Raw genomic sequence first — 24,846 nt, 5'->3', positions numbered from 1 at the left:
TTCCCTTGAATGTTAGCTTGGACAAATTGCAGCCCTTTAGTTGGTGACGGACTTTCTTCCAACTTGGCCTTGATTGCGGTTAGAACTTGCATCGATCCCATGCAAGCATCTTCTTCTTCATGACAACCTTCTGCTTGGGCAAGCATGGCATGCAAGCTGGCTCTCTTGGGGCACTCTCGAGCATAATGTGGCCCGTCACATATAAAACACTTGTTTTCTTTTGTTGAGGGCTTCTTGTCCCGGGCCTTCCATTGTGGTGGAGACTTTCGTGTAGTGCTCTCTTTATTTTGGGCTGATTTTTCTCCCCCACCTTTCTCATGGCTACTCTTGCGGTCCTTGTTCCTAGATTCTCTTCGGCTATAATCAGTTAAGCCCTCAGCTATAGCGATTGCCGAAGAGAGATCTTGGACACCGCGTCTCTCTAATTCAGTTTTGGCCCATGCTTGTAAGCCATCGAGAAAGTAAAAGAGGGAATCTTTGTCGGACAAATCCGGAATTTCAAGGACAAGTGTAGTGAACTCTTTAATATAGTCCTTGATAGTGCCGGTTTGTTTCAACTTTCTCAACCGGCTCTTAGCTTCATTTTCTGCGTTTTCCGGATAGAATTGCTTCTTGATTTCTCTAATGAAATCAGCCCAAGTGTTAAGGATACACGTACCTTTTTCAATTTCCGCATGCTTACGACGCCACCACAGGCCCGCGGTTTCTTTTAAGTAAAGTGTGACCGTCTTGATCTTCGTGGCATCATCAATCACATTTACACCTTCGAAGTATCTCTCCATCTCCCATAAGAAATCATCAACAGCCCTTGCTTCCCGTTTGCCAATGAAGGGTGTTGGTTTTGGTACTTCGATTCTTGGAGTGATACTCACAAAGCTACTTCCGGTTGAAGCCACGACTCTGCTACAATCGTTTACTTTGGTCTCCAGACCAAGAAGGCTATGATGCATATCCATGGATAAGTCATCCATGTCTTTACGAAGCTTATAAATTGCCTTGTCTGTAGCCTCCTTGATGGCCTCATTCACCTTCGCCTGGAACTCAGCTTGAAACAACTCCATAGCAGCCTTCAATCCATCACGAAGGTCGCTGAAGCTTGTATCTATCTCATCTAAGCGTTGAAGTGCACCATCAACTTGAGCTCCGAGTCCGGTCATCGCGGTCTCTAGTTCAGCAACCCGTTTCTCCAAGGTTTTATCCTTTGATGCACCACGGTGTTTCTTCCCTCCATGGGGTGTATCATCCCGTCCACGAGTCTCATCAACAGCAATATTGATGCCTACTCCTTTGTTGCCCGTATCAGCCATTTCCCAGCGAATCGACGTGCTCTGATACCACTTGTCACGGAGTTAGTCCTTCAACCCACGTGCGGCTCTTAGTCACCGTGCTAAGATCAGCCTTGACACCAACTTGCAACTCGATTCAATGACTTGAACAAAGGGGAACAAAGATTGTGAATAAAGGAAACACTTGTATTGCTTGAGAACTCTTTACAAAGGATGCTTGATTACAATTTTGGAAGGTGATTAGCAAATGAGCATGGATCACCTATTTATACTTGTGCTCATGGTTCTAGATTATTCCTAATCTAGATATTTCTAAGTATAATATCTAAGATATTTACAAAGACTAATCTAGAATGATTAAGGAAATATCTTGGATATTTTCCATGGATTTCTCTAGAGCTCCTTGATATTTTTGTAGCCTTGAATCTAGATTTTTCTAAGGAAAAATCTAGGAAAAATCTGCCATAGAAGTCTCTTGAAGCTCGTAGAAAATTCCGGAATCCCGATACTTGCGATCTGAAGTTTAGCGGGCTGTGACACAATTGTGTTATGCTTCTAACCGCATTCTCCTATGTTAGATGAATATCAGCAAAAGATTGCTCAGTTTTCTCAGCTGCAACGTCTACTCTGAGTAACGTTTTTTGTTGTCTCTACTCTCTAATCACTTTCTCCGTCTCTTGATTTCATGTTGCCGCAGTGTTCCTCTAAGATGGCACTGCAAATTCCGGCAATCATGGGTCCTAGACTCCTAGAAGCATCCGCTTTTATACCAATGATATTAACAAAAGAAAGAATGCATGGAAGAAGTTTGTTCAGTCTCTCAATACCCTAACCATACATTGACCAGGTATTGACACTTGTTTTAACTAACTTCGTTAAGTGGTTGTTAGTTAGCTATTTCCAACTTTACCCTAGGGGTGTATTCTTGAGATGACACAAATTTGACACAAAAATTACGAGTTTGAGTTTAGTTTAGACAAGTGCTTGTCGAACCTACAAACACATTTAGTCAACCAGCGGATAAAACCGTTTAATTACCCATTTGACCATTTATTTAGATTTTGTTTTATGTAATAACTTAAACTATTTAGGTATTATCTATAGGTTTGTTTGTTATCGTTTTTTATTAGGCCATATATGGGGGTAAGGTTTGCCCTTTATCCCACCTTCCGTAGACCTACCGATGGTCAAGCTACATACAAGATTTACTAGGTACGTTTGTTTGTTATCTTTTTTTTTTCTTTTCCAGTGATCTTTTAACCATACACAAGAAAAACACATTTTTGTGTCCAAAAGGTAGAGATAACGTTTGTTTGTTATCTTTTTTCTTTTCCTCAAGCCATCAATGATCAAACATGGCCGTATCACTATATATGAGCCTAGTACAGAAAACACCAGAACCAGTTTGATATAAAAAGAAAATACATAAAAGATTGGAACAATAAGCTGAGAAATGGTCTAATATTTGAAATAAATCTGCCTGCCTGTTATACAATTATTATCATTATTGCTAATACACACAAATAAAGAATGTCCAGCTTTCTGCTATCCCTATTTTACACTCAAAACACCACTTCCTCATATCATTTCCCCTCCTGTTTCCCGACTCACCGCTCTCAATTATTATATCTATATAATTACAAAATACGACTCAAAACAAACTAACTCGGGATCTGAATTCAAAGTAGCAACAAACTACGTACGTCTAACCGAGGAACGTTAACTAACTTGCTCACCGATTAAATCAAGACCCACAACTAAAAACGTAACTCCTTGAAACATTAAGAAATAGAAGTGAATACCTTGGGCCGATAACAAGCTTCTTAAAGAAGCCGTCAACAAAATGAATGCAAGAGCAAGTTCCTTCCTATACAAGCGATTTTTACTTTTCGTTCTCAGTTCCGAAAGACCCGACTCTGAAGACGATCTATGGATACTACTCTTTTCTCCCTGGGCCTCTTCTGATTCAGCAAATGTTACAAGGTCTGATTCAGAAGCCCGGCCCAGTTTTTTTGTTACTACCCATTCGTAAGAACTACCCAACTTAAATAGCCCGGAGATCATAGCATTGAATTTGGTAACCGACATTGTGTTTTCGAATAGAAGGTATGGGACTATGAATGGGAATGAACGCGGTGCGGGTAGTATGTTTAAAACCGACATGATTCCCGGGACGTAACAGACGACCCATGCGGGTAACTGGGCTTCTGGTAAGAACATTGTTAACGGAAGAATTATGCAGAAAAGAGTGAATGAGTAGAATGGAAGAATGAGTTTTCTTAGGAGAAAGAAAAGGAAGATTAGATTTACTTTCTTCATGAAACTCACCTGCAGTAATTACTATAAAAGAATAAGAAATAACTTATGAGATTCGAAATGGAGTAAAATGTCATTTTCGTCTTTAAGGTTTGGCCAGTTTTGCGACTTTCATCCAAAGGTTTGTTTTTCCGCATCTGGCTTCAAAAGGTTTGAAATCTTGCCATTTTCATATGGCTCGTTAACTCCATCCATTTTTCTCCATTAAGTCAAGGGTATTTTCCTCTTTTTTATTAACTAAAAGGGGAATTCGTTTTTTGAATGCTTGTACATAAAGTGAAAAAGACCGAATTGCCCTTTAAGTTTAACAAAAAGACAGAAATACCCCTGAGTTAACGGAGAAAAAAGGATGGAGTTAATGGGCCGAATGAAAATGACAAGATTGTAAACCTTTTGGATCCGGATGCGGAAAAACAAACCTTTGGATGAAAGTCGCAAAACTGGCCAAACCCTAGGGACGAAAATGGCATTTTACTCTATGAAATGATATGATATTTGGTGAAAGCAATATTCAGACCTTTGAGCGAATAATGTCCATAAAGCACAAGCGGAAAAGCTGCATTGGACCCGAATGCCACCTGTACTGCTGCTTCTTATAAGCTGCATACGACTCCGGGAGCTCACACAAACACTGCAAGAAAGAAAATAAATTAAAAAATTGTCACGTTTGTTTTACTCCGAAATACAATATGAAAAATGAACTTATACTTTGACATCGTTTAAGTAGATAAACTTCCAGCCACAAAGATGAGCACGAACAGCAATATCCATGTCTTCAACGGTTGTTCTTTCTAACCAACCACCACAATCCTCTAGGGCTTTGATCCTCCATACACCAGCCGTTCCATTAAAACCAAAGAAATTGATGAAAACACCGTTCACTTGTTGTTCAACCTCGAAGTGAAACGTTAAGTTTATGTTTTGCAATCTTGTAAGTAGATTTTCATCCTTGTTTACAAAAGACCACCTTGTTTGGACCAATGCCAACTCATCGTTCCCCTTCAACATAAAAGAAATTAGCAATATAGTAAGCACTAGAGGAAAAATTAGCATTTATAACAATAAATTAGCATTTATAATTCTGGTCAAAGAAAAAGTTACTTTAAAATGAGGGATGGTTTTCTTCAGAAAATCTGGTGCTGGTTGAAAGTCTGCATCAAAAATTGCTACAAATTCGTAATCTTTTACGTAATCACAACTCATAGCTGATTTTAGATTCCCTGCCTTGTAGCCTGTGCGAATAAGCCGATGTCTGTATACTATATGCACACCTCTTTGTTGCCATTTGTGTACCTCTGCCTTGATAAGGGCCTGAACAGTTGTATCGTCTGAATCATCAAGAATCTGTACAAGCATCCTTTCTCGAGGCCAGTCTTGGATGCATGCTGCCGAAATTGATTGCTGATAGACCTAGACGCAACCAAAATTTATTATATATAAATCATTTGTTAATCAGTTACATATTACACCACTATACTAAGTATGCATACATTGTAAAAAAGGTTAACTCCAAAAGCTACCTTATTTGTCACCAACACATCATTATCAAAATTGTCAGTCGAAAACAACTTCGTGAAACCAAATGACCAAAACATCACTGTATGAATAATATTAACAACAATCATTAATCAAGAATATGCCAAGTGGTGTCAAATCCATGGTAGCTCAGATGCAGTTATTTGCAGGTTGGTTCACACATTTAGTGGCAAACATTATTATTAGCAAAAATTACCAAAATAGACAAACGCGCCGGCGCTTCAGTCTATTTTGGTATATATGTTTTGGTCGAATGTTCATTTTAGTAATTTTCCGTTATTATGTTTACGACAAAATATCTGCACACAAAAGGCCATAAACAGTAGGCAAAGTCATGAACAAGATGTTACACATGTAAACTCAAAACAATTGAAAAATTAGGTCATTAGCTGTGTCTAATAACCTATCCTGTTACTATCAAATTATGCAAAAGTCAATAACAAACAATCCACAAATCAAAATTCAAAACACTAAAGACGAAATGTCGAAACCTACATCGTCTTACCTCCCGCTCGTTACACATCGGAATCTGCACCAAGACCATCGGATAATCCTCGACATCCGAGCTCGAACAATACTCGAATGCAGCAACGGGCTTAATCCGCCTAAACTTAATCCAAAAACATCCAAGCACCAACACCAAGCGATCCACCGATTGCACCAAAAACAACAAAACACAAACATTCGTCAAACTCTGCAACACCGGAGCCAAATAACTCCCCCTAATCTCAATCCAATGCGCATAAACATACTCCACCAAATCCGCAACCCTAAAGTACGCAAGCAGCTCAAAAACTAACAAAATCACAACAATCACCAAAAACAGTTTAATAACTCGATAAAATCTCGTTTCAACACGATACGATAACCGTTGAGAACTCGCATCGGATTTGATCCGACGGTTGGCGGTTTTCACAACCGAAACGACGCCGTTGGTGACGTAAGCGAGCGAGCTAGCGATCTGGATCAGTTTCAAGAGCCATACGTGTTTGATTTGTCGAGCACTGCGTACACGCTCTCTGTCAACCGTTGGATCATGAGTAGTAGTAGTAGTAGTAGTGCCGACTTCAAGCGTTACATAATTGGACGGTTCAGATTTATCGTTGAATATTAGGTCAGAATTGTGAGATTCTCTCTGTTTGTTCCACCATTGTTGAAATTCATAGTGCTGTTGCCGAGACATTAATAATAATGTAATATATATAATATATGGTAGATTTTGGTGAATAATAATAATATTAAGGTTTTTGTAGATTTTGTTGTTCAATGTGGCATTGTTGAAGGAAGGAGATGATGAGGATCGTTAGTTAGGGTTGATTCGGGAGCAGATTTACCGGAGGTTTTATGAAGGGACGCGCTGCCGACGGTCAACGCGCTATGAGTGGGTTTGGACTGGAGCGTGGGGAATGTTGGTGCGCGTGGTGATGGGTGGCGTTATGTGCGGTGGTTCGTGCTATACCAGGCAGCTGGCCAAAATTAATTGTCGGTGCTCTTTATGTTTTATAGATAATCGTCGGGTGTCTTCACTACTTTCTCATCCGAATATGTCTGTCTTATTCTTAAAAAAAAAAAAAAAAATGTTGTGTGTGACTTTATGTAGGGGTATTTTAGTCAATTTAAAACAATAGTTTCTCTCTCCTTCAAATCCTACCTGTTTGTTAATAACTCTTTCATACGATATTATTTTTTATGAAAATTGCACTATAAAAACAAATATTTTTTATCTTTACAACGAGTATACTATTGTTGTACTTTTGAAAAAAAAAATTCTAAAACCCAGATACGTAAAACGCAATGAAACCTAAAATAAAGATTTTGCTGTTGCAGGTTCTAAAACGCAATGGGTTTTAACATGGTCATGCTTATGTTTTAACATGGTAATGTTTTTGTTCCAACATTTTGCACCCCGGGTCTCTAAAACGTATACTCCAGGTCTAAAACGTAATGGGGTTTGACTTCTATTTAACATAGTCATGTTTCTGTTGCATGAATTTTGACATGGTCATGTTTCTGTTCCAACATGATCATGTTTCTATTTTAGCAAGATCTTGTTCTTTAACAGAACTTACCTCACCTCTTCCAGGTCTAAAATGCAATTGGGTTTCAAATGGCCATGTTTCTGTTTAACATGATCATGTTTTATGTTTCTGATCCTACTTCTTTTAAACATGATCATGTTCTTTCCGTTTCTAAAGTGTAGTGCAGGTCTAAAACGCAACGTAACGCAGGTTTCACAACATGATCATGTTAGTTACCTCACTTTTCCTTTCAAGGTCTAAAACGCAATGGCTGGCTTTCACAACAACATGATCATGTTTTGTTTTAACATGATCATGTTAGTTTAGTGTAGGGGTGTGAATTTCTAACAAGGCCCGAAAACACGACGTGAACCTAACACGGAATTTGCGGGTTGAGGTTTAGTCTAAACGAGTTCGGGTCAGTTTCAGGTTGAACACGTGAACCCGTTTAGGTTAACGGGTCAGGTTCGGGCCAACCTGGTCGGGTTGGCAGGTTGACCCGTTTAACACATTTGCATTATATTACATTTTTTACAATATGTTTTATGTTATAAATTAAATGGGGTATATTTACTGTATATAACACAATTATATTTAAATTGTAAAATCTTATATTAATTTCTCTAATTATGGAATAAAAACATACCCCATTTAATTCAATTTTATTTTTAATATAGTTATTTCAGAAAAAAAAATTAAAATAAAAAAATTCAGGTTGAGCGGGTCGTGTTTGGGTCAACCCACGAAATTTCGGGTCGTGTTCGGGTTCATATGAATGATACGATTTTCGGGTTCGTGTAAAACTTTCGGGTTCAGGTCGGGTTAAACCCGCCAACCTGCGAACTCGACCCGTTTAGCACCCCTAGTTTAGTGAACCTCACCTTCCAATTTCAAGTTTCAACATAACCATGCTTCTATTAAACATGATCATGTTCTTTAAGTCTGCAGGTCTAAAACGCAATGGGTCCAGTTTCAAGTTTCAACATAATCATGCTCCTGTTAAACATGATCATGTTCTTTCAGTCTGCATGTCTAAAACGCAATGGGTTGGGTTTCACAACATGATCATGTTTCTGTTTTAACATGATCATGTCAGTTTAGTTCCCAGGTACCAGGTCTAAAACGTAATGGGCTAAAAACACAAAAAGATGTGTTTTTTTCATTGTGTTATAAAACACAATTGATTAGAGCATAAAACAAATTTGTTTTTTATTGTGTTATAGAACACAATGTACTAAAACATAAAAAAAATGTCTTGTTTCTAAAACGCAATAGACTAAAAACACAAAAAATGTCCTTTTTTTCTAAAACGCAATAAGCTAAAAACACAAAGAAATGTCTTTTTTCTAAAACGCAATGGACTAAAAACAAAGAAATGTGTTGTTTCAAAAAGGCAATGGACTAAAAACAGAAAAAATGTCTTTTCATTCTTTTGTAAAACACAATAACTTAATTCAAATCCCAGATCGTAAAACGCAATTCAAAAATTTCTTACACAAATCGAAGCTGATTTCTTCGAATTTCTTCAAAGATTGACGAAATTTGAATGTTAGAAACACTTATCAACGATCGAATCGAACGAATCGAGTGATTTACTTCAAAATCACAGGAAAAATGAGAAATTGTATGAAATTAAACTGGGTTTCTTCAAAAAAGTTGAAGAACACGTTGATTGAGTCTTTGAATCTTTGAATCACTGATTGATGACGAAAATCGTACTGTCATGTAGTGATTATTGAATAGAAAGTGAAGAAAATGGTAAAAGATTGTGGGTTTTTGAAAATGATTGATTTTGAAGGTGCAGGTAAGGCTGTAAACGAACTGAACGTTCAGCGAACAGTTCGTGAACCGTTCGGCGGGAAGTTCGTTTATGTTCATTCGATTAGCTTAACGAACGAACATGATCAAAAAATTCCGTTCGGTTAGCTTAGCGAACGAACACGAATACGGGTCTTATTCGTTCGGCTGCGTTCGGCAATATGTTCGGTTAAGTTCGTTCATTGTAACACCTCAAAATTTTGTGTCCAATAATGTGTCAACACGTGTCATTAGTTTACACGTGGCATTAGATATTCAATAAAGGACTAAAGTTGACAAACCTAGAAAGTATGTAAATTCGAGGGTTATAAATGTCAACAAAGGGTAAATATACTGTATAGTAACCCTAAACGATGCTCGTACCTTCAAACGAATAAATCATGGATCGTACGGAAGCGAAACGCGGAAGAAAGTGAGAGATCACAAGCTGCAGGGGTTAACTGTGTCAACATGTTTAATTATACCTCTGAGTGACCCTTTAACGAACCCGACGCTTTGTAACAGTAAAATACGCTCACTAAAATGTACTATATAAACTTCGCAAAGTTCCGTTCTAGAACAAGAAAGTTATGATCAAATTCGTACGAGAAGGGTTAAAAGCGTCAACAATGAAAGTTAAGGCTTTCCAAATAATTAACAAACTAACCGGGGACTTAACAATGCGGGTAAATAACACGAGGCCCTTAGTTGTAAATAATCGAGGACCAAATCGCAAAATTACCCCTTCAAACCCGAAAGGTCAGGTTAATAATTACTAAAGATTTTGTTAATAATTACTAAAGATTTTGTTAATAATTACTAAAGATTTTGTTATTAATTACCAAGATTTTGTCATGATTATAAAAGATTCAAAAATCTTGGAAAACTGATCTAACGCGGGCCGCGTAAAGAAATTGGGTTAGTTTACGCGGGCCGCGAGCCTGTTGTATTTACGTGCCTGATTTGAGGATCCAGGCGACCCGCGTACAAGGCAGCCTGATCTCCCATGCGGGCCGCGTGGAGGTCCCAGATGCAGAAAAATACTTAACTTGGCTGTTCAACCTTCTAAACGCCATAGGATGCATTTAAACCCTTCCAATTGGCCCCTAAATAACCCCTAAGCATTAGGAACACATGTTGGAAGGTTGTGGTTAGTTGGGGGACTTGTGTGTCAAAGAGTTGTGGTGAAAACTTTACTATAAAAGGCCATGTTAAGTTCACAAATGAATCACAACTCAAAACACATCTCCTGATCATTCCTGGAGCTCTCAAGCTGTTATTCTAACTTCCTAAGTCGTGCATAAGCTTCTGTAAGTTGCCTAACCCTTGTGGTTTAGTTTTTCCATAGTTTTAGCCCAAAAGTCAATCCGTCGTAACTAACGATTGACTTTGCGATAAATCACGAATGGTCCAGTGAATTGTCGAATCAAAAGTAGTTATGTGTTGGTATTTATGTGGGTAATAAACCCTCAAAAGGGTTCCCCCTGATCACCACTCTGACTAGTTCAAATGTCGAGTCAAACGTGCACTTAAAAAGTCAACAGAAAGCCATTTTGCGATTTTGTACATAATCTGTAATATAGATGCTATGAAACCTGTTTTGATGATCATAAAACACGATAATAAGTATATAAACTAGTCTACGCATGTTTTATCCGACCATTTGCTATATTGACCCGGTTCGGAACCGAAAGTCGCAAAAGTTTGACTTTTGCATTGACTTCAGTTCTGACCCGTTAAAGTTCGATTTAGATATGCCTTAGGACTCTCTTAGGACCAGGTTACATGATAGTATAAACCTCTGTAACCGGTTCGTTGTTTGTCCGAGTCTTTTACACATTTCCGTTAATTACTTAAAAGTTGACCGTAACGCCCTTTATAAATTTAAACGAGGTTTTCGGACATGTGAATGGATCATGACCTTGGTTACTGAATTCTAAGCATGTCCCTAAAATTTCATGTCAATCTGAGGTCCAGAATAAGAGTTATGCCAATTAGCGCAAATTGCGAAACTTTAGTAATTAAATAGCGCAATTAGCATAATGCCTATCTAAACCCGGATTTCGACACCAAACCTTTTACTCACTGATTTAAAATAATATATTGGGATTTTTAAAGATTTTTAATTATTTCTTTCCTTGCTCATAACCTGCGGTTATGGCTACGGTTCGGTAAATACCGAATATGCCCTTTTCGGCCATAAATCGAGTTCTATAAGGTCTTTTGACCCGATTCCAGTTGCTACTGATTTTAAATAATAAATAAAGTATTTTAGACTTTATAAACTGATCAGGAAACTCAGATTCCCTGTAGAACTCTAAAACCTCTTTAATAATCTTTAAAAAGACCGAAATACCCCTACGGGGCATATTATTAACTTAAACTCGTTACGGGCATTATGGAAGGTATCCTACTGATACCACAACCTCTTTAAAGTGTATTGACCTAGGAAAGCAATGTAGAACTCTAACGGATACCCGTTGCGTCTTTTGCACGCACGGTTCGGCTTATGTAACTAGTTTACATAATTTAGCCGAAACGGGTCAAACTATATTGTTTTAACCCCAAAATCCAGAGTATGATTGTTATACCCATATGAAACAAGTCTTCAAACTTGTTGGGTCAAAATCACACTCCATTCACGGTTTTCGCCTTTCACGCGATTAAACCGTAACAATTCTTTAAGACTAACCGGTCTAAGCTTAGGCTTAATTAAAGACCCGTTAGCATTCTAATTGGTTATTTATACCATCGTTCCAGACTAGAGCCTTCCGGTAAATTGTACCTACGCTTACTTAAGTGAATACGGCTGAGTTATTATTCTTGCTATTTTAAGACAGGAGCTAGCTCAGGTAAATACTCTTAACTTATTTTCCCTATACGGGCTTGGGATACGGTATAATAATACCGCTTGGTCGGGTATTGAATATTTAATCGGATTGTGATTAAGTTATTGAGGTAACCCGGTTTGATCTGTATTGTTTGAAATAAAAGCCTTTAGGGGTTAATGACCATGTCCCGGATATCCTCGACATCATTCTATTATAAAATGGTCACGCCTTATGCACGGGGTGTAGGCATACACCTGACAGTTGCATAAGGGAAACGGTATCTCACGCTCGGTGGGCCTATACTTGTGACGTGTCTGTTAATCTTGACTCGGTTTCTACATCGGGCCCTGAACGTACAACGAACATGTAAATCTGTATACAAGATCATAATTATGATTGTCTCAAGTTATAAAAGATTAATTTTGCCTCTGTGCATTTTAATCAAAGTGTCAAAATAATTTGTGCCTGGTGCATCTAAATCAATTTTCCTAAACTCTTTTCAAATGAGTCAGTTGAGTGTATTTACCAGTGAAAACTGACGTATTTTCAAAAGTCTAAGTGACAGGTACAAGTACGTAATAGGCTGGAAGCTGCTCAGGACATTAATAAGGAATCTTGCAAGTTCTAGGCGTCTAAAGTCTGTAGAACAATGTTTATAGATCTGCCTGTGGATCCCTTACTTTCCGTTGTAATACTTGGATATTCCTTTTATTCGGAATATAATATGTTTATCTTTTGCTTCCGCTGTGCATTCATATATATTGTGTGGTTTGACTATATTGTTGCCAACTACGTCACAGTAATCCCCCACCGGGCCCATCGGTGAGACACGGGGAAATCGGGGTGTGACATTCATTTACGTCCGTTCGTGTTCATTTGATTATATTAAAAAAAATAATAAGGGTTATTGATTTTAATAATCTTAAGTTTCACCTGTTAGCCGATAATAATCTCAACTTTAAAAATTTCATCCAACGATCCCAACTTGTAAAAGTTTGGCTCCCATTGATCCTTTTCAAATATATAAGAATTTGGCCTCATCAATAGATTTAAATGCATCTGTAGATTCCTTAATTGATTTAAGTGCAACTATGTTAGAAAAGGATCAATAGGGGCCAAATTCTTACAAGTTAGGATCGTTTGAGGGAATTTTTAAAGTTGTGATTATTATTGGCGAATAGGTAAAACTTAGGATTATTAAAATCTAATAACCCAAATAATAAATAATAAACCTTTTATCTAAACATACTGTAAACTTGAAACCCTATTTTTTCTAAGTTATCTAAAATTTAGACATTCTAAGGCTTTTTTAGGGATAATTATGTCTAAGTTAGTTAAACTTGATTCATCTTTTGGTGGTGTAGTAGATTTCTTGTGTTTTGATTTATCATTTGATGGTTGTATTTAACTACGTATATCCAATGTTTAAGGGTAACAATGGTTTTGTTTTTTATTTTCAATTTCAATGTTCGTTTGCGTTCGTTTTTATTTGCTTGTGTTCGTTTGTGTTCGAGACCAGTGTTCACGAGCTGTTCGTGAACAACTAAATTTCCTTAACGAACGAACACGAACATAAACTTATGTTCGGTATGTGTTCGTGAACAGTTCGCAAACATGTTAATTTCCTTAACGAACGAACATGAACATGGCTTTGTTCGTGTTCGTTCGGTTCATTTACAACCCTAGGTGCAGGGAAAGATGAAGGGAGAAGATGAGATAAGATTGACTAAAATACCTGTCTCCTTTATTTTTCAATTTTGCCACATGTCACAACAACATTGTTTCATATCCTTTCTAGCCAAACTATACTTCCTATTTGATCCTCTCCCTTATAGTAAAATGCTAAAATGGTCTCTGATTTTAGCTTGTTTTTGTTACTTCAGTTAACCGTTTTGTATTTGGGTCCTTAGGGATTCATTTTATTGTCATTTTCATCCAATTGTTATTGTTAATCTGTTAACTTTTCCAATGTTTTCCTCATTTAAATGAAGGGAATAACCGTCATTTTATGCCATAATACATTTTAATTAATTGAGGAAAACGACAAAAAAATGATAAGTTCATAGAAATTTCTAACCTAATTTGCCAATTGGATGAAGATGACAACAAAAATGAAACCTCATGGGGCTAGATACAAAAAGTTTCATTTTTAGACTAAAGTGACATAAACTCATAGATTGTTTTGACATTTTACTCAATAAAATATTATTCTTTTTAACGTTTGGTCATATCATAGGCAAAAAGTCACGCGTGAGAAAACTCACCGCCTGAAAGCTCACAATGGCAAAACCCTTGACACGTGCATAACATTTTTTTTACATCTAATGTTTATGTGGATTAAAATTAAAACCATACTTTTGAGTGCTGTTATGGTTCGGTAACCAAATGCAACTGCAAGTATGTTAGTATTACTGTACAAAATGATTTGCATACATTGCATCATGAGCAATGTAAATAAAGATTGGTGGATGATTGTAAATACATTTATTTGTTACGTAGAATTATTTCTATCGTGTACAAATCATCTCCATTTTAAAATGCATCTCATATGAAGGGTAAGATTTGTAACACCTTAGATGAATCTCACGTTGATCCTGGACTAGAGAGGTGTTGAGTTTAATACTACGCAGTTAAGTGTGGTTGACCAATAATAGTATCAGGATTGGTGACCTCTTGGTAAGTTTTCATGTGGTCGCCAAGGATAAAGTTGCGGGGGTGTAAAAAGATTAAATCAACTATTAAACATGGTTTTAAGCTTAAAAAACATACTAATCTGTTCAAAATTTCTAAAACTACAAAGTGACTCTTACCTACTTTGGTGCAAAAACGTGTATGACCGGACACGCTAACCAACCCACACCAAGCCGCCCCAGGCCCATCGTGTGAAAGGTAAATCAGCCTCACTCAGCGGCAAGGCGATTGGCACTTAGGATCGGAATCGAACCCGCGACCTCTAGCTTTTGGTGCAAATCTGACGCCCCCTTAACCAACTGAGCTACACGGCGGGGGCGACTCTTACCTACTTTAAAGGTTGAATGGAAATTTGAAACAGATGGGGACTTTTGGTTATAAATCAGGGGCACAAAATGAAATGTTGTATAAGAATCTTTACTGTTGGGACTGGCCCAAAGTTTGCACAACCAAACAACCAACCATTTTTTCATCGAGGGAAAGGCTACAGAAACAATCCTCTTTCACAATTCTGACCACCCTCAGACCAAACTTGCAAAAACAACATGTTTTGTTCTTATTGCATAACCTAAAAGATCATAGTTACATACTTTTGTGCATTTTATGTAACAAAATGGGAATCATTATTTAAACGAATTCTGGGTTTTAAAAAAGCGCGCCTAGACGCGAGGCGCAAGCCTTGGCGCCTTAGGTAGCCCGAGGGGCGCTTTTTACAAAAAAACCCCCCAAAAGCGCAAATTTTGAGGGTTTTCCAGGCCTGAGGCGCGCGCCTCATGTACATAGGGTTTTTTATACTGTTTTTAAGCATCAAACTGCTGTACAACAGGTTTTTTGGCTGGTACTTATAAGTAGAATCATATATAAACCTTATTTATAGCTATATTATGAATAAGGGATGCTAAAAACCTATGGGATATATATAAAAAGTTATATAATCACTTTGCGCCTTGGGTACGTAAAGCCCACCGCTTTTGCGCTTTGCGCCTCGGTTTTAGACCTTGTCGCTTTTGTGCGCCTCTCGCTTTTTAAAACCAAGAACGAATTAGATATAAATAAAAAGTGTTTTAAGTCAACCCGACCTCCCATTTCAATCCACATTAAAAAAAATGATATCACCTTGCAAACATTGCAGCCTCTAACCAGATTGTAATATGGGTTAAATTGTTGCGATTTGCAAAATTTATGACAAAAATGTGCCACATAATCAGTTTTCCTTTATCTAAAAAAGTGTCAAACTTCAGAATCAATCAACAACAACGCTGGTGTTCTACAAAATAAAATTATGTCTAAAATTAGTATGTACAGTAATTATAACAACTCACTGTGTACGAAACTCGCCTGAAAATCAGAAAGATGACGCACTTCTGTAGCCACGTGTTTAACTAACTAAGCTCCTAAAGTCGATCAGATTGCCGTTCCACAAACTTGGAAGTGGTATGATATATCTTCCGTTGCACGAATTTCCTGTGGTATAAATTAAAACAATGATCCAATTGTTGTTAATTAAGTAGTTTATATGATGTAGAGTTTTCTCTTTTTTTTTTCTTAAGATTGGTTAAAAACTTTAATCACTCGTCTTTCTAGTGAAATAACTTTGTATGTAACATACTTGGGAGGATTGGCAACTTGTTGAACATCATTGGTTTCCGAGGGGACATTCCCAAGCTGGACGGAGATCAGACCGTCTGATGGTTCTCCTGCTGACTTTGGAGAATTTTCGAAAGTAAAAGTTGAACTGTGACCTGAACCGAAACCTACAAGCAAGGTTTATGTTATGGCTCTTGTTATTTAACATGATTTTTTTTCGTTATCGGTCTTAAGAAAAACAGTTGACTGTTGACCTAGTCTAATGTTTAAACACCATCAATTACAATAAGTATAAGGGGAGATAATTGTTGAGACCAAATTAAATAATGTCAACTGGTAAAGAGGTAATTCACTATACGTAGTTTATTAAAAACAATTGACCTATGTCAGTAACCAATAATGTCTAGCATTTGCACCAATAATTTATGCTATATAATATAAATTTATCAATCAGATATTCATTATATAATGTTCAGCGAACAGTTCGGCGAGAAGTTCGTTTGTGTTTGTTCGTTTATTAGACAAACGAACACGAACAAGAAGTTTTGTTCGTTTAGTTAAATGAACGAGCATGAACAGCGGTCGCGTTCGTTCATTTATGTTCGTGAACGTTCGGTAAAGTGTTCGTTTATGTTCGATAGTTCATTAGTGTTTTTAGTTTTTATATTTTATTTAAATACTTCAAAATGACAAATAAAATATTTAATGGAGTGTCAGTGTATTATATATTATGTTTATGAACGCATCTTTGTGTTTGTTTGTTTCCATTTGTGCTCATAAACATTAGTTTGCGTTCATGAACAGTTAGTGAACACATATATTTATTAACAAACGAACACGATCGTTCGGTTCGTTTGCAGCCCTAGTCATATCACATGCATAAGATATCCATATGTTTACCTTGAAAAATGATGACGATGAAAAAAAGAACTGTAATGGCCATAGCAAAGATGCTAATATTCGACGATGTTGAAGGTGGTGAAGCAGCTTTAACAGCTCGTCTTTTCTTCAAAGATTTCAACCGTTCAACCCTAGCTCGCTTTTTCATGGTCTGTTCCGCAATCTCCTTAACCAATTGCAAGTCAGCTGCGTCTAGTGAAAGGCCCTTACGTGGTCTAGGTGGCTTTGGAGCCTTTTTTGAATTTGAAATCTTGCGCTTTTCTTTCAACTGTGTTTTCTCTAACAGTTGTGTCTGTTGACCGTTTTTATCAAATTTGGTGTGTTTTAGTGATTCCATATCTTCATAACCATCATCACTTGATTTTAGAGAAATTAAGTAAGAACTACTGCTGCATTCACCGTCGTCTTCTGATGCTTCGAAACTAAATGTTTCACCTACATATCGAACCACGGTTTTTGCTCGTTTGTTAGCCGTCACGGTCTCGTTTCTTCCGTCCTCTTCATATTCGCTTTCACTACTCACAATATCAACAACAGTGTCTGTGTTTCTTCGCGATTTATAATAGTCCATTTGATGTAATTGAGAAGTGTAATATTCTTCAAAAGATCGTTGCTATAAACTTAAAACCTTTGCGAATTTAATCACTAGTTCACCACAAAACCTCATCTTTCCGCCAAGGGACTCCGAATCCTGCGTGTAGGAACATTGTTCAGACTTCCATTATTCCATATCAAGAATATTTTGAGATATTTCTAGGGCTGTAAACGTGCCGAGCCGAACCGAACCAGGGTGGGCTCAGGCTCGGCTCGTTTACAAACCGAGCCGAGCCGAGCCAGCTCGTTTAAAACCGAGCTGACTTCGAGCCGAGCTTTTTTCGAACTTTTTTCGAGCGAGCCTCGAGCCACGGGCTTTTTAAACAACCCTAGATATTTCTGTGTGTAAACGGACCCACTTATAATGGTGGTGTTTGGACACACTTGCTTTTTGGGCTTATTAAAAATTCGAAAACCCGAAAAAAAACGTACTTTTTACCGTTTATAAGCTTATTAGCTTTAGCTTGTGGGTTTAAATTAACCAAAACTCAGTTGATAAGCTCATCAGCAATTGAAAAATGAAAGTAAGCTTATCGGCTTCATAAAATTTCAACAAGCCCAGAAAATAAGCTTATCCAAACACCCCCGACATTAAGAAACGTTTTCAAGACGCATAAACATGACCCACAAATACACATATAATTGATCAACAGTAGAGAATACTTCAAAAATGAGTGATCTTACAGAAACATAATGTTCATAAATTTGGCATCGTGTGAAGTTATAGCAGTTTGGAAGCAATAACCTATAAATCTATCATCATCTATGCATCATACATACATCAAAATTCAATCAAAGAATTAAAAAACATTACCAGAAGATACAAAACAAAATTATACACAACTTTGAAACCCTCAGATCAGTGACCATACCTTAAACCATTGGTAGGGTTTCGTTCTGACAAATAATTCCGATAAATAAATAAATAAACAAATTTCAAAAAAAATCCCCACACATACATCGTAATCATCGGACTTTATGATTGATATAAGAAGCAGGCAGGCAGGCCCATAGTTTTATAATTAATTAAATTAATTTTAACGCATCACAGCGATTAGATATTTTAACAACCAAATGACATATAAATACAAAACCCTAACATTATCCGTTTGACCTAATTCACAAAACAACAACGTCTGCTACACGGCTGAATAATCCACATTCCACAAACAATATCGTCAAAATTACATAACAATATGAAATATAAACAGAAAAATTAACAGAAAAATAGTGTAATACCTCAGCCTTATCGCTTCTAATCGCTACCGATCGTTGTTAACAAGCACCTGATGATGAATTTAATCGTGTTTTTGAAATAACACATCTGTGGAGAAGATGAATGGATGAAGATGTAAGAAATGGAGCTTGATTATTATTATTATTGATGGATTGGGAATGTGGAAGAACATATATTACGAAATTCTATGAATTACACAAGAGCAGAGGGATGTCTGTTGTTGTTCTTGCCTTTCCCAATCTTCTGAAATTTCTACCTGTTAGCTTTATTATTTTATTTATTTTACTCTGATTAAAATGACAGTTTTGGTTTTTAATTGGATTTTGTTTATCCGCTGTTGGTTTGTTTAATTTTTTTGTATTGTCGTTTTGGTTGGTTTCGTTATTCTAATTGTATTGTTTGTATGTATTGAGATGCCAAAAGATTTTATTACTAAGAATGTACTTTTATTCTTTGTAAAACGATTCATTATATACATATTTTTATCTTAACACGTAGTCTTAAATCGTAATTGACCATTTCAAAATAGGTATTTGTTAAATTTTGAAAACTTGGTCAAGTCTTTCATTATCACTAACATGTAATGAAAAGTATTTTGATGTAGGTTCATATTATTGGCACATTTTGGGGATTAAATCGACACCATCAATACATATCGTATAGGCCTATACGATGCGTATTGTGGTTGGTTCAAACTTCCAGGTCAGTCAAAAGCTGACAATGTCCCCTATAAAAAAGTAGGTAAAAGATCAAATAAAAATAAAATAAACGTACGAACTGTACGAATTGAAAGAAAAGTCAAAAAGTGGCGGTGACAATATGGTAATTATCAGCAATTTCAATAGTACTGTACTGGGGAAAAGCAAAAAGCTTCTGTAGGGTAATTTTGAGCATCAATAGGGTAATTTTGAGCATCTGTAGAGTAATTTTGAGAAATGTAGGGTAATTATCAAATTACTCTAGTAGAGTAATTTTGACTTCTGTAGGGTAATTTTGGGAAATGTCTTGTAGAGTAATTTTGTTAGCATTTAGTTATGGGGTTTAGCTTTATGGTTTAGTTTTTAGCTTTTAGTTTGGGTTGGGGGGGGGGGGGGGTTAGGTTTTTTTAGGTTTTTTTTTGGGGGGGGGTTAGGTTTTTTTAGGTTTTTTTTGGGGTGGGGGGGGGGGGGGTTTAGGTTTTTTTAGGTTTTTGGGGGTGTGGGGGGGGGGGGTTAGGTTTTTTTAGGTTTTTGGGGGGTGGGGGGGTTAGTGTAATTTTGATAATTACCCTACAATTTTGATAATTACCCTACACGACCAAAATTACTCTACTTGAGCTTTTACAAAATTACCCTACAGAAGTTCAAAATTACTCTACTAGAGTAATTTTGAAGTTGCTGATAATTACCAAAATGCCACCGCCACTTTTTTGACTTTCTTTCACTTCGTACGTTTTGTACGATAATTTTATTTTCACAAGAACTTAACTCTAAAAAAGTAATACGCATCGTATAGGCCTATACGATGCGTATTGAGGGTGTCGATTTACTTTCTGTCACGTGGTAGCTTTCCGTCACACGAACGAAGAAGCAGCACTTTGGACATTTGTTGATCTTCAAACATCTAGGAAACATTATTTGAGAATACCCCCTGAATTTATCTAAGCTGTAGAATGAGATTCTCTACTGTTGGGTTATCATCTTCAACCCCATTTTCCCTAAATTTATCGATTCTGTTTTTCAACGGGATGTAATGCAATGATTCATCTCAATTGAATAGACAGACACTTGCTTCATAGGACTCACTTGAATCGTCTCGGATGTAATAACAGTACGTTTAGCATCCGTGCTTGCTTGAATTGCAGAAAGCAAATGATAACGAAGATGAACATTGTATTTATCATGAAAGTACTGAACAACCGAGATAACAACTCCAGTTTCATCAGCTGCATTTGGAACAAGGAGTCCAACAATTCGTTCATTATCTGTTGTTATCTCAACAATATGAATGCACGTAACGAATATCTACAATCCAATCAACACACATTATGTGTTTCAAATCAAGGGTCCCATCATTACAGCCACTTGTTTGAAAATGGCTAGGAGAGATGAAAAACTGCAATTGGAATTGATCTTTGAACAACATACTCTTGTTACAATATGACACATGATAAAAGTGCTTCTCTAGACAATCTGGGATTATGTTTCGTAAATTGGGAACCACATATTTGCTTCAAGATTTACGTCTGATGTCCAAGTTTGATCACATTTGACTTTATCTACAGCAGTCCAATGACTTTCTTTCAACGTGTCTGCACCGTGATCTTCATATTCTTGGTTCAATACCAACTCATCTTTAGTAGTGTTTGTTTGAGAACCTGATTCAGATACACAACGGTTCTCCAATTCCAGATCAGTAAGCAAATACACAACGGTTCTCCAATTTCAAATTAGTAATGTAAGGAGAAGCGTTGAGATAACGAACATCCATCAAGCTCAAAAAGAAAACTTTTGTTTCCCACAGTCACAAACGATTGCGGTTTGTATTTCCCACAGCCACCGTTCCCATAGTAAAAAACGGTTGTAGTTTGCATATTCAATCTTCATTGCTTCATTAAAATTAACAAGGCGGTCTCGGTTGCATGAAGCTTTGATGTATGTTGCAAGTTAAATCCACAATCAATGTATGTTGGTTAATTGTAAGTATTGCTTTTGCGTTAACACGCCTCTCCTTGGTGAATTGGGCGAAAACGTGAACTACATCAATTCCTTGTCATTTCCAGCCTTCGTCATCTTTTTTTACTCTTTTCTTCAATTTCATCTTGGACTATCTAGTCTAATATTTGAAAATGGATATGATCGTGTCAAGATCTTTGTCTATCATGTCATCGACCAACTACTCGAAATCCCTTTTGTTTCTCGGGTTCGCATTCGACAATACACAACAAAAATAAACTTCAAAAAAATCAGTGCCTTGATACGCATCGTATAGGCCTATACGATGCGTATCAAGCCCGCCGCCAGACATAACCTGCACCGCCGCCAGACATAACCTGCACCTGTCAGTCTGCCATGTCTTTTACTTTATTTCAATACGAATCGTATAGGCCTATACGATGCGTATTGAATTGGAAAAGTGTGCGGATAGACAGGGGGTGTGCCATTAGAAATCCCCTTTGATGTAATATTTGGAACCGATATATTGAAAAACCCTTATGCAATAAATACCTGATACATATGTATGTGGGTGGTCGTACATGTATATGTGTTTGTGAGAAAGAGAGTGACAGTCTTAAAAAGGCTCTCACTGTTTCCACACTCCTATATCTTATTCTCACATCTTTTTTCACTCTATCTCTCACTATATATATATATATATATATATATATGTATATATATATATATATATGTATATAGAGAGAGATAGAGGGAGAGATGTGTGAATATTAAGTCCCCTTAAAAAATGACAACATAGGGAGTATAAATCACGTGTTCAATATGAATTAGGTGGCGTCTAGATTTGATCTTAGACTACGACAAATTCTCACCTCCTTACCACTAGAGCACTATCATGAGAGGAACGATCTTAAAAATGTGTCATCTAAAGTCTTTGCGTTGATGATTTTACCATCATCGAAATGACATGTTTTTTTTTAATGAAAGTATAAGAATGAAAATTCATAAGGAATTATTCTAAATTTTGTTTGGTGGTTAAATAAGTATGGTATATATACTAGTGAATTTATTTTTGTTTTCCATTTATTTATTTCAAAAATTATATAATATCTTGAACAAAAAGAGAAAAGTATATCTCATCTTCGTTCTAGTCTATTGTGACTATCACTCATATGTATGGTGATAACTGCAACGTTGATCATGGAAGATGATGAAAGTTATTTGGGTATGAAGACGCTTCTTACAATTTCAAACAAGAATGTGACTATTGATGTGCGTGATTATCAAAAAGTAGAAAAACAAATATTCAAACTATATTTATTCTATTCATTTTTATATCCAATTACGAAAATTTTTTTAAACTCTTAAATCAACACATATTAACCCATTAAGCTCCAAATCACGTCCGTAACCACGAGTTCTAGACCACACAAATAAGTATACTCCCAATTAGAATGTCAGAAAACAAGAGTTCTGAACAGTACAAAACCCTTACAAGATTATCAAGACAACTTAAACACATTATATGTTTGAATCCATACATTTGCATCCACAAGTTGGACAAAAGGTATAGCACAACCTAACGACCTAGAGGTCTGGTATAGATAATGCGGACCCCATCGTCAAACGCTTAACACTGATTATCTATAAGAGAGTCTACAGGTTTGGCACAAAATACCACATCGTAGGTAATATAAATTTTTAAGACCACATGACATCTAGACGAGAGAGTACAAACACAACTTACTATAAATACTCTTCTAAGTTAGGAAATCCATGTTCTGACTCCCTAGTGTTCTATGTGTAACATTCGGCTTCTTTTACCGCAAATATTGTTTGTTTTGCTTGCAAGGAGCTCACGTACTTATTTTTGGTTGCCATAGTAGAGATTTTTCGAAAGGTCATCCATCCTGGTACTACTCTTACTCGAGCACGCTTATCTAGTGGAGTTTTCATCTCATCCACTACTATTAAGCCCAAAACACGTTGACTATTTTTAGGCGGGGCATTCCTTATGACCCAATGTAACAACCACCTAAAAAGTCCATAAACGACTCGTAACTGAAACCCCAAACGCACACAATAAGAACCAACATGTAAAATGAGGAAGACCTGACTTTAGCCACGTCGCGCTACGCGACGGGATTAACACCACATGGTCGCGCAACGCGACCCAATTATTCACCGCCTGAGACACGTGGCGGACACGTGTCGTCCATGTGGCAGACCTACAGTGTAACACCCTTACTATTAAATAACGATTTTCGTATAAATTACGAAAAAAAAACATGTAACTATATGCACATATTGTTGAATAATACGGGTAAATGCATATATATCTTTGATATGATGACAACTAGTGCTCTCGAAAATGGGAATTAGGCTCTCCTCATTAATTGATAACCGATGACTTGCTTTGATTGGTCTGATATAAATTCAGAGTTTTGCATGTGATTTGTCATGGATTGTAATGATTAACTATTGAGGTGAGAATGTGGGCTGCTTGTTAACATTAATTGTATGTCAGATTCCTTTTAGTATTGAAAGAATGAATGTGACAACTCGAACTTTAGACCTATTTTTGTGTAACGTTATGAACACGACACAACTATATGAACTTGATTGATTAAGCGAATATTTATTGAATGTTATGTGATATGTGTGTTTTAATGAATGTATACATGATATGTTAAGTGTATGTATATGTGATACATGAACCCAAACCGCACATCATGATCCGAACCGCACAAGCCCACATCACCCGCACAAGGCCGTTTGGGCCTCATTCTTGTACGCGGACCAATAGGGCAGCCCGTGTAAGGGCCGGCCCACCCCTCTATACCGTGTAAACACCTTAGGGACTTGGTTTTTCTCATTTGTTACACAACACAAGAACACACACACAACCCTAGACTCTTTCTCTCTCTCGGTTGCTTGGAACCCGACGGCAAGAGCATCCCCTACTCGGATCACCCTCTTCTCCTTCTTTAATCCGGTTAGTGAGTATGTTATTGGTTGTGTGTTATTGTTTGTATGTTGATGATTGCTTGATACCCGAAGGATTCTTGTTAACATGTTGTGTATGATAATGTTAGATTGGGTGTTACTAATCAATGATAGATAATGTTCATGTAATCGGCTTGCACATGAATCGGATATATATGAATGTATGATGGATCGGCTGTTATGTATTGTTTGATCGGATATAGTTGGTAATCGAGATCCATGTTAGAATGTATGTATTGTTATGAATGTTATTATTGTTCATGCTTTGATTCTTGTTAGGGTTCATATGAATTAATGTTTGGAAACCCTTGTTTGATCTGTAATATGGAAAATTATTAGTTGTTAATTGATTTTGTGCATATATGGAAACATGGTAATTGATTGACAGGATGT

General features: G+C 36.8%; 2 protein-coding genes across 6 annotated transcripts; both read right to left on the bottom strand.

Annotated features, from left to right (window-relative positions):
- Nucleotides 1-2,730: 2,730 nt before the first annotated feature.
- Nucleotides 2,731-6,639, bottom strand: LOC110936550 (probable xyloglucan glycosyltransferase 6). The gene is made up of 5 exons (XM_022178958.2): nt 5,644-6,639; nt 4,704-5,012; nt 4,311-4,601; nt 4,120-4,233; nt 2,731-3,614 (listed from the first exon to the last, which is right to left on the bottom strand). The coding sequence occupies exons 1-5, from the start codon at nt 6,319-6,321 to the stop codon at nt 3,006-3,008; spliced, it is 2,001 nt and encodes a 666-aa protein (XP_022034650.1). The 5' UTR covers nt 6,322-6,639; the 3' UTR covers nt 2,731-3,005.
- Nucleotides 6,640-15,589: 8,950 nt separating this feature from the next.
- Nucleotides 15,590-19,099, bottom strand: LOC110936551. Of its 5 annotated transcripts, none has more exons than XR_002590109.2 (5): nt 18,796-19,099; nt 16,963-17,653; nt 16,085-16,229; nt 15,814-15,939; nt 15,590-15,742 (listed from the first exon to the last, which is right to left on the bottom strand). XR_002590109.2 is itself a non-coding variant. In XM_022178959.2 (5 exons), the coding sequence occupies exons 3-5, from the start codon at nt 17,531-17,533 to the stop codon at nt 15,870-15,872; spliced, it is 786 nt and encodes a 261-aa protein (XP_022034651.1). In that variant the 5' UTR covers nt 17,534-17,653; nt 18,796-18,880; nt 18,973-19,085; the 3' UTR covers nt 15,670-15,869. The 5 variants fall into 5 exon arrangements, 4 of the variants coding, with proteins under 4 accessions (XP_022034651.1, XP_022034653.1, XP_022034654.1 ...); XM_022178959.2 differs by having other exon boundaries at nt 15,670-15,939; nt 18,796-18,880; nt 18,973-19,085; XM_022178961.2 differs by lacking the exon at nt 18,796-19,099 and adding an exon at nt 18,429-18,569 and having other exon boundaries at nt 15,670-15,939.
- Between the last annotated feature and the right edge of the window lie 5,747 nt (nt 19,100-24,846).

The sequence above is a fragment of the Helianthus annuus genome, chromosome 4 (assembly GCF_002127325.2).
Source record: "Helianthus annuus cultivar XRQ/B chromosome 4, HanXRQr2.0-SUNRISE, whole genome shotgun sequence".
In the NCBI taxonomy this organism is placed as follows: domain Eukaryota; kingdom Viridiplantae; phylum Streptophyta; class Magnoliopsida; order Asterales; family Asteraceae; genus Helianthus; species Helianthus annuus.
Note: the sequence above shows the minus strand (reverse complement) of the source record. Positions and strands in the feature narration are given on the sequence as shown.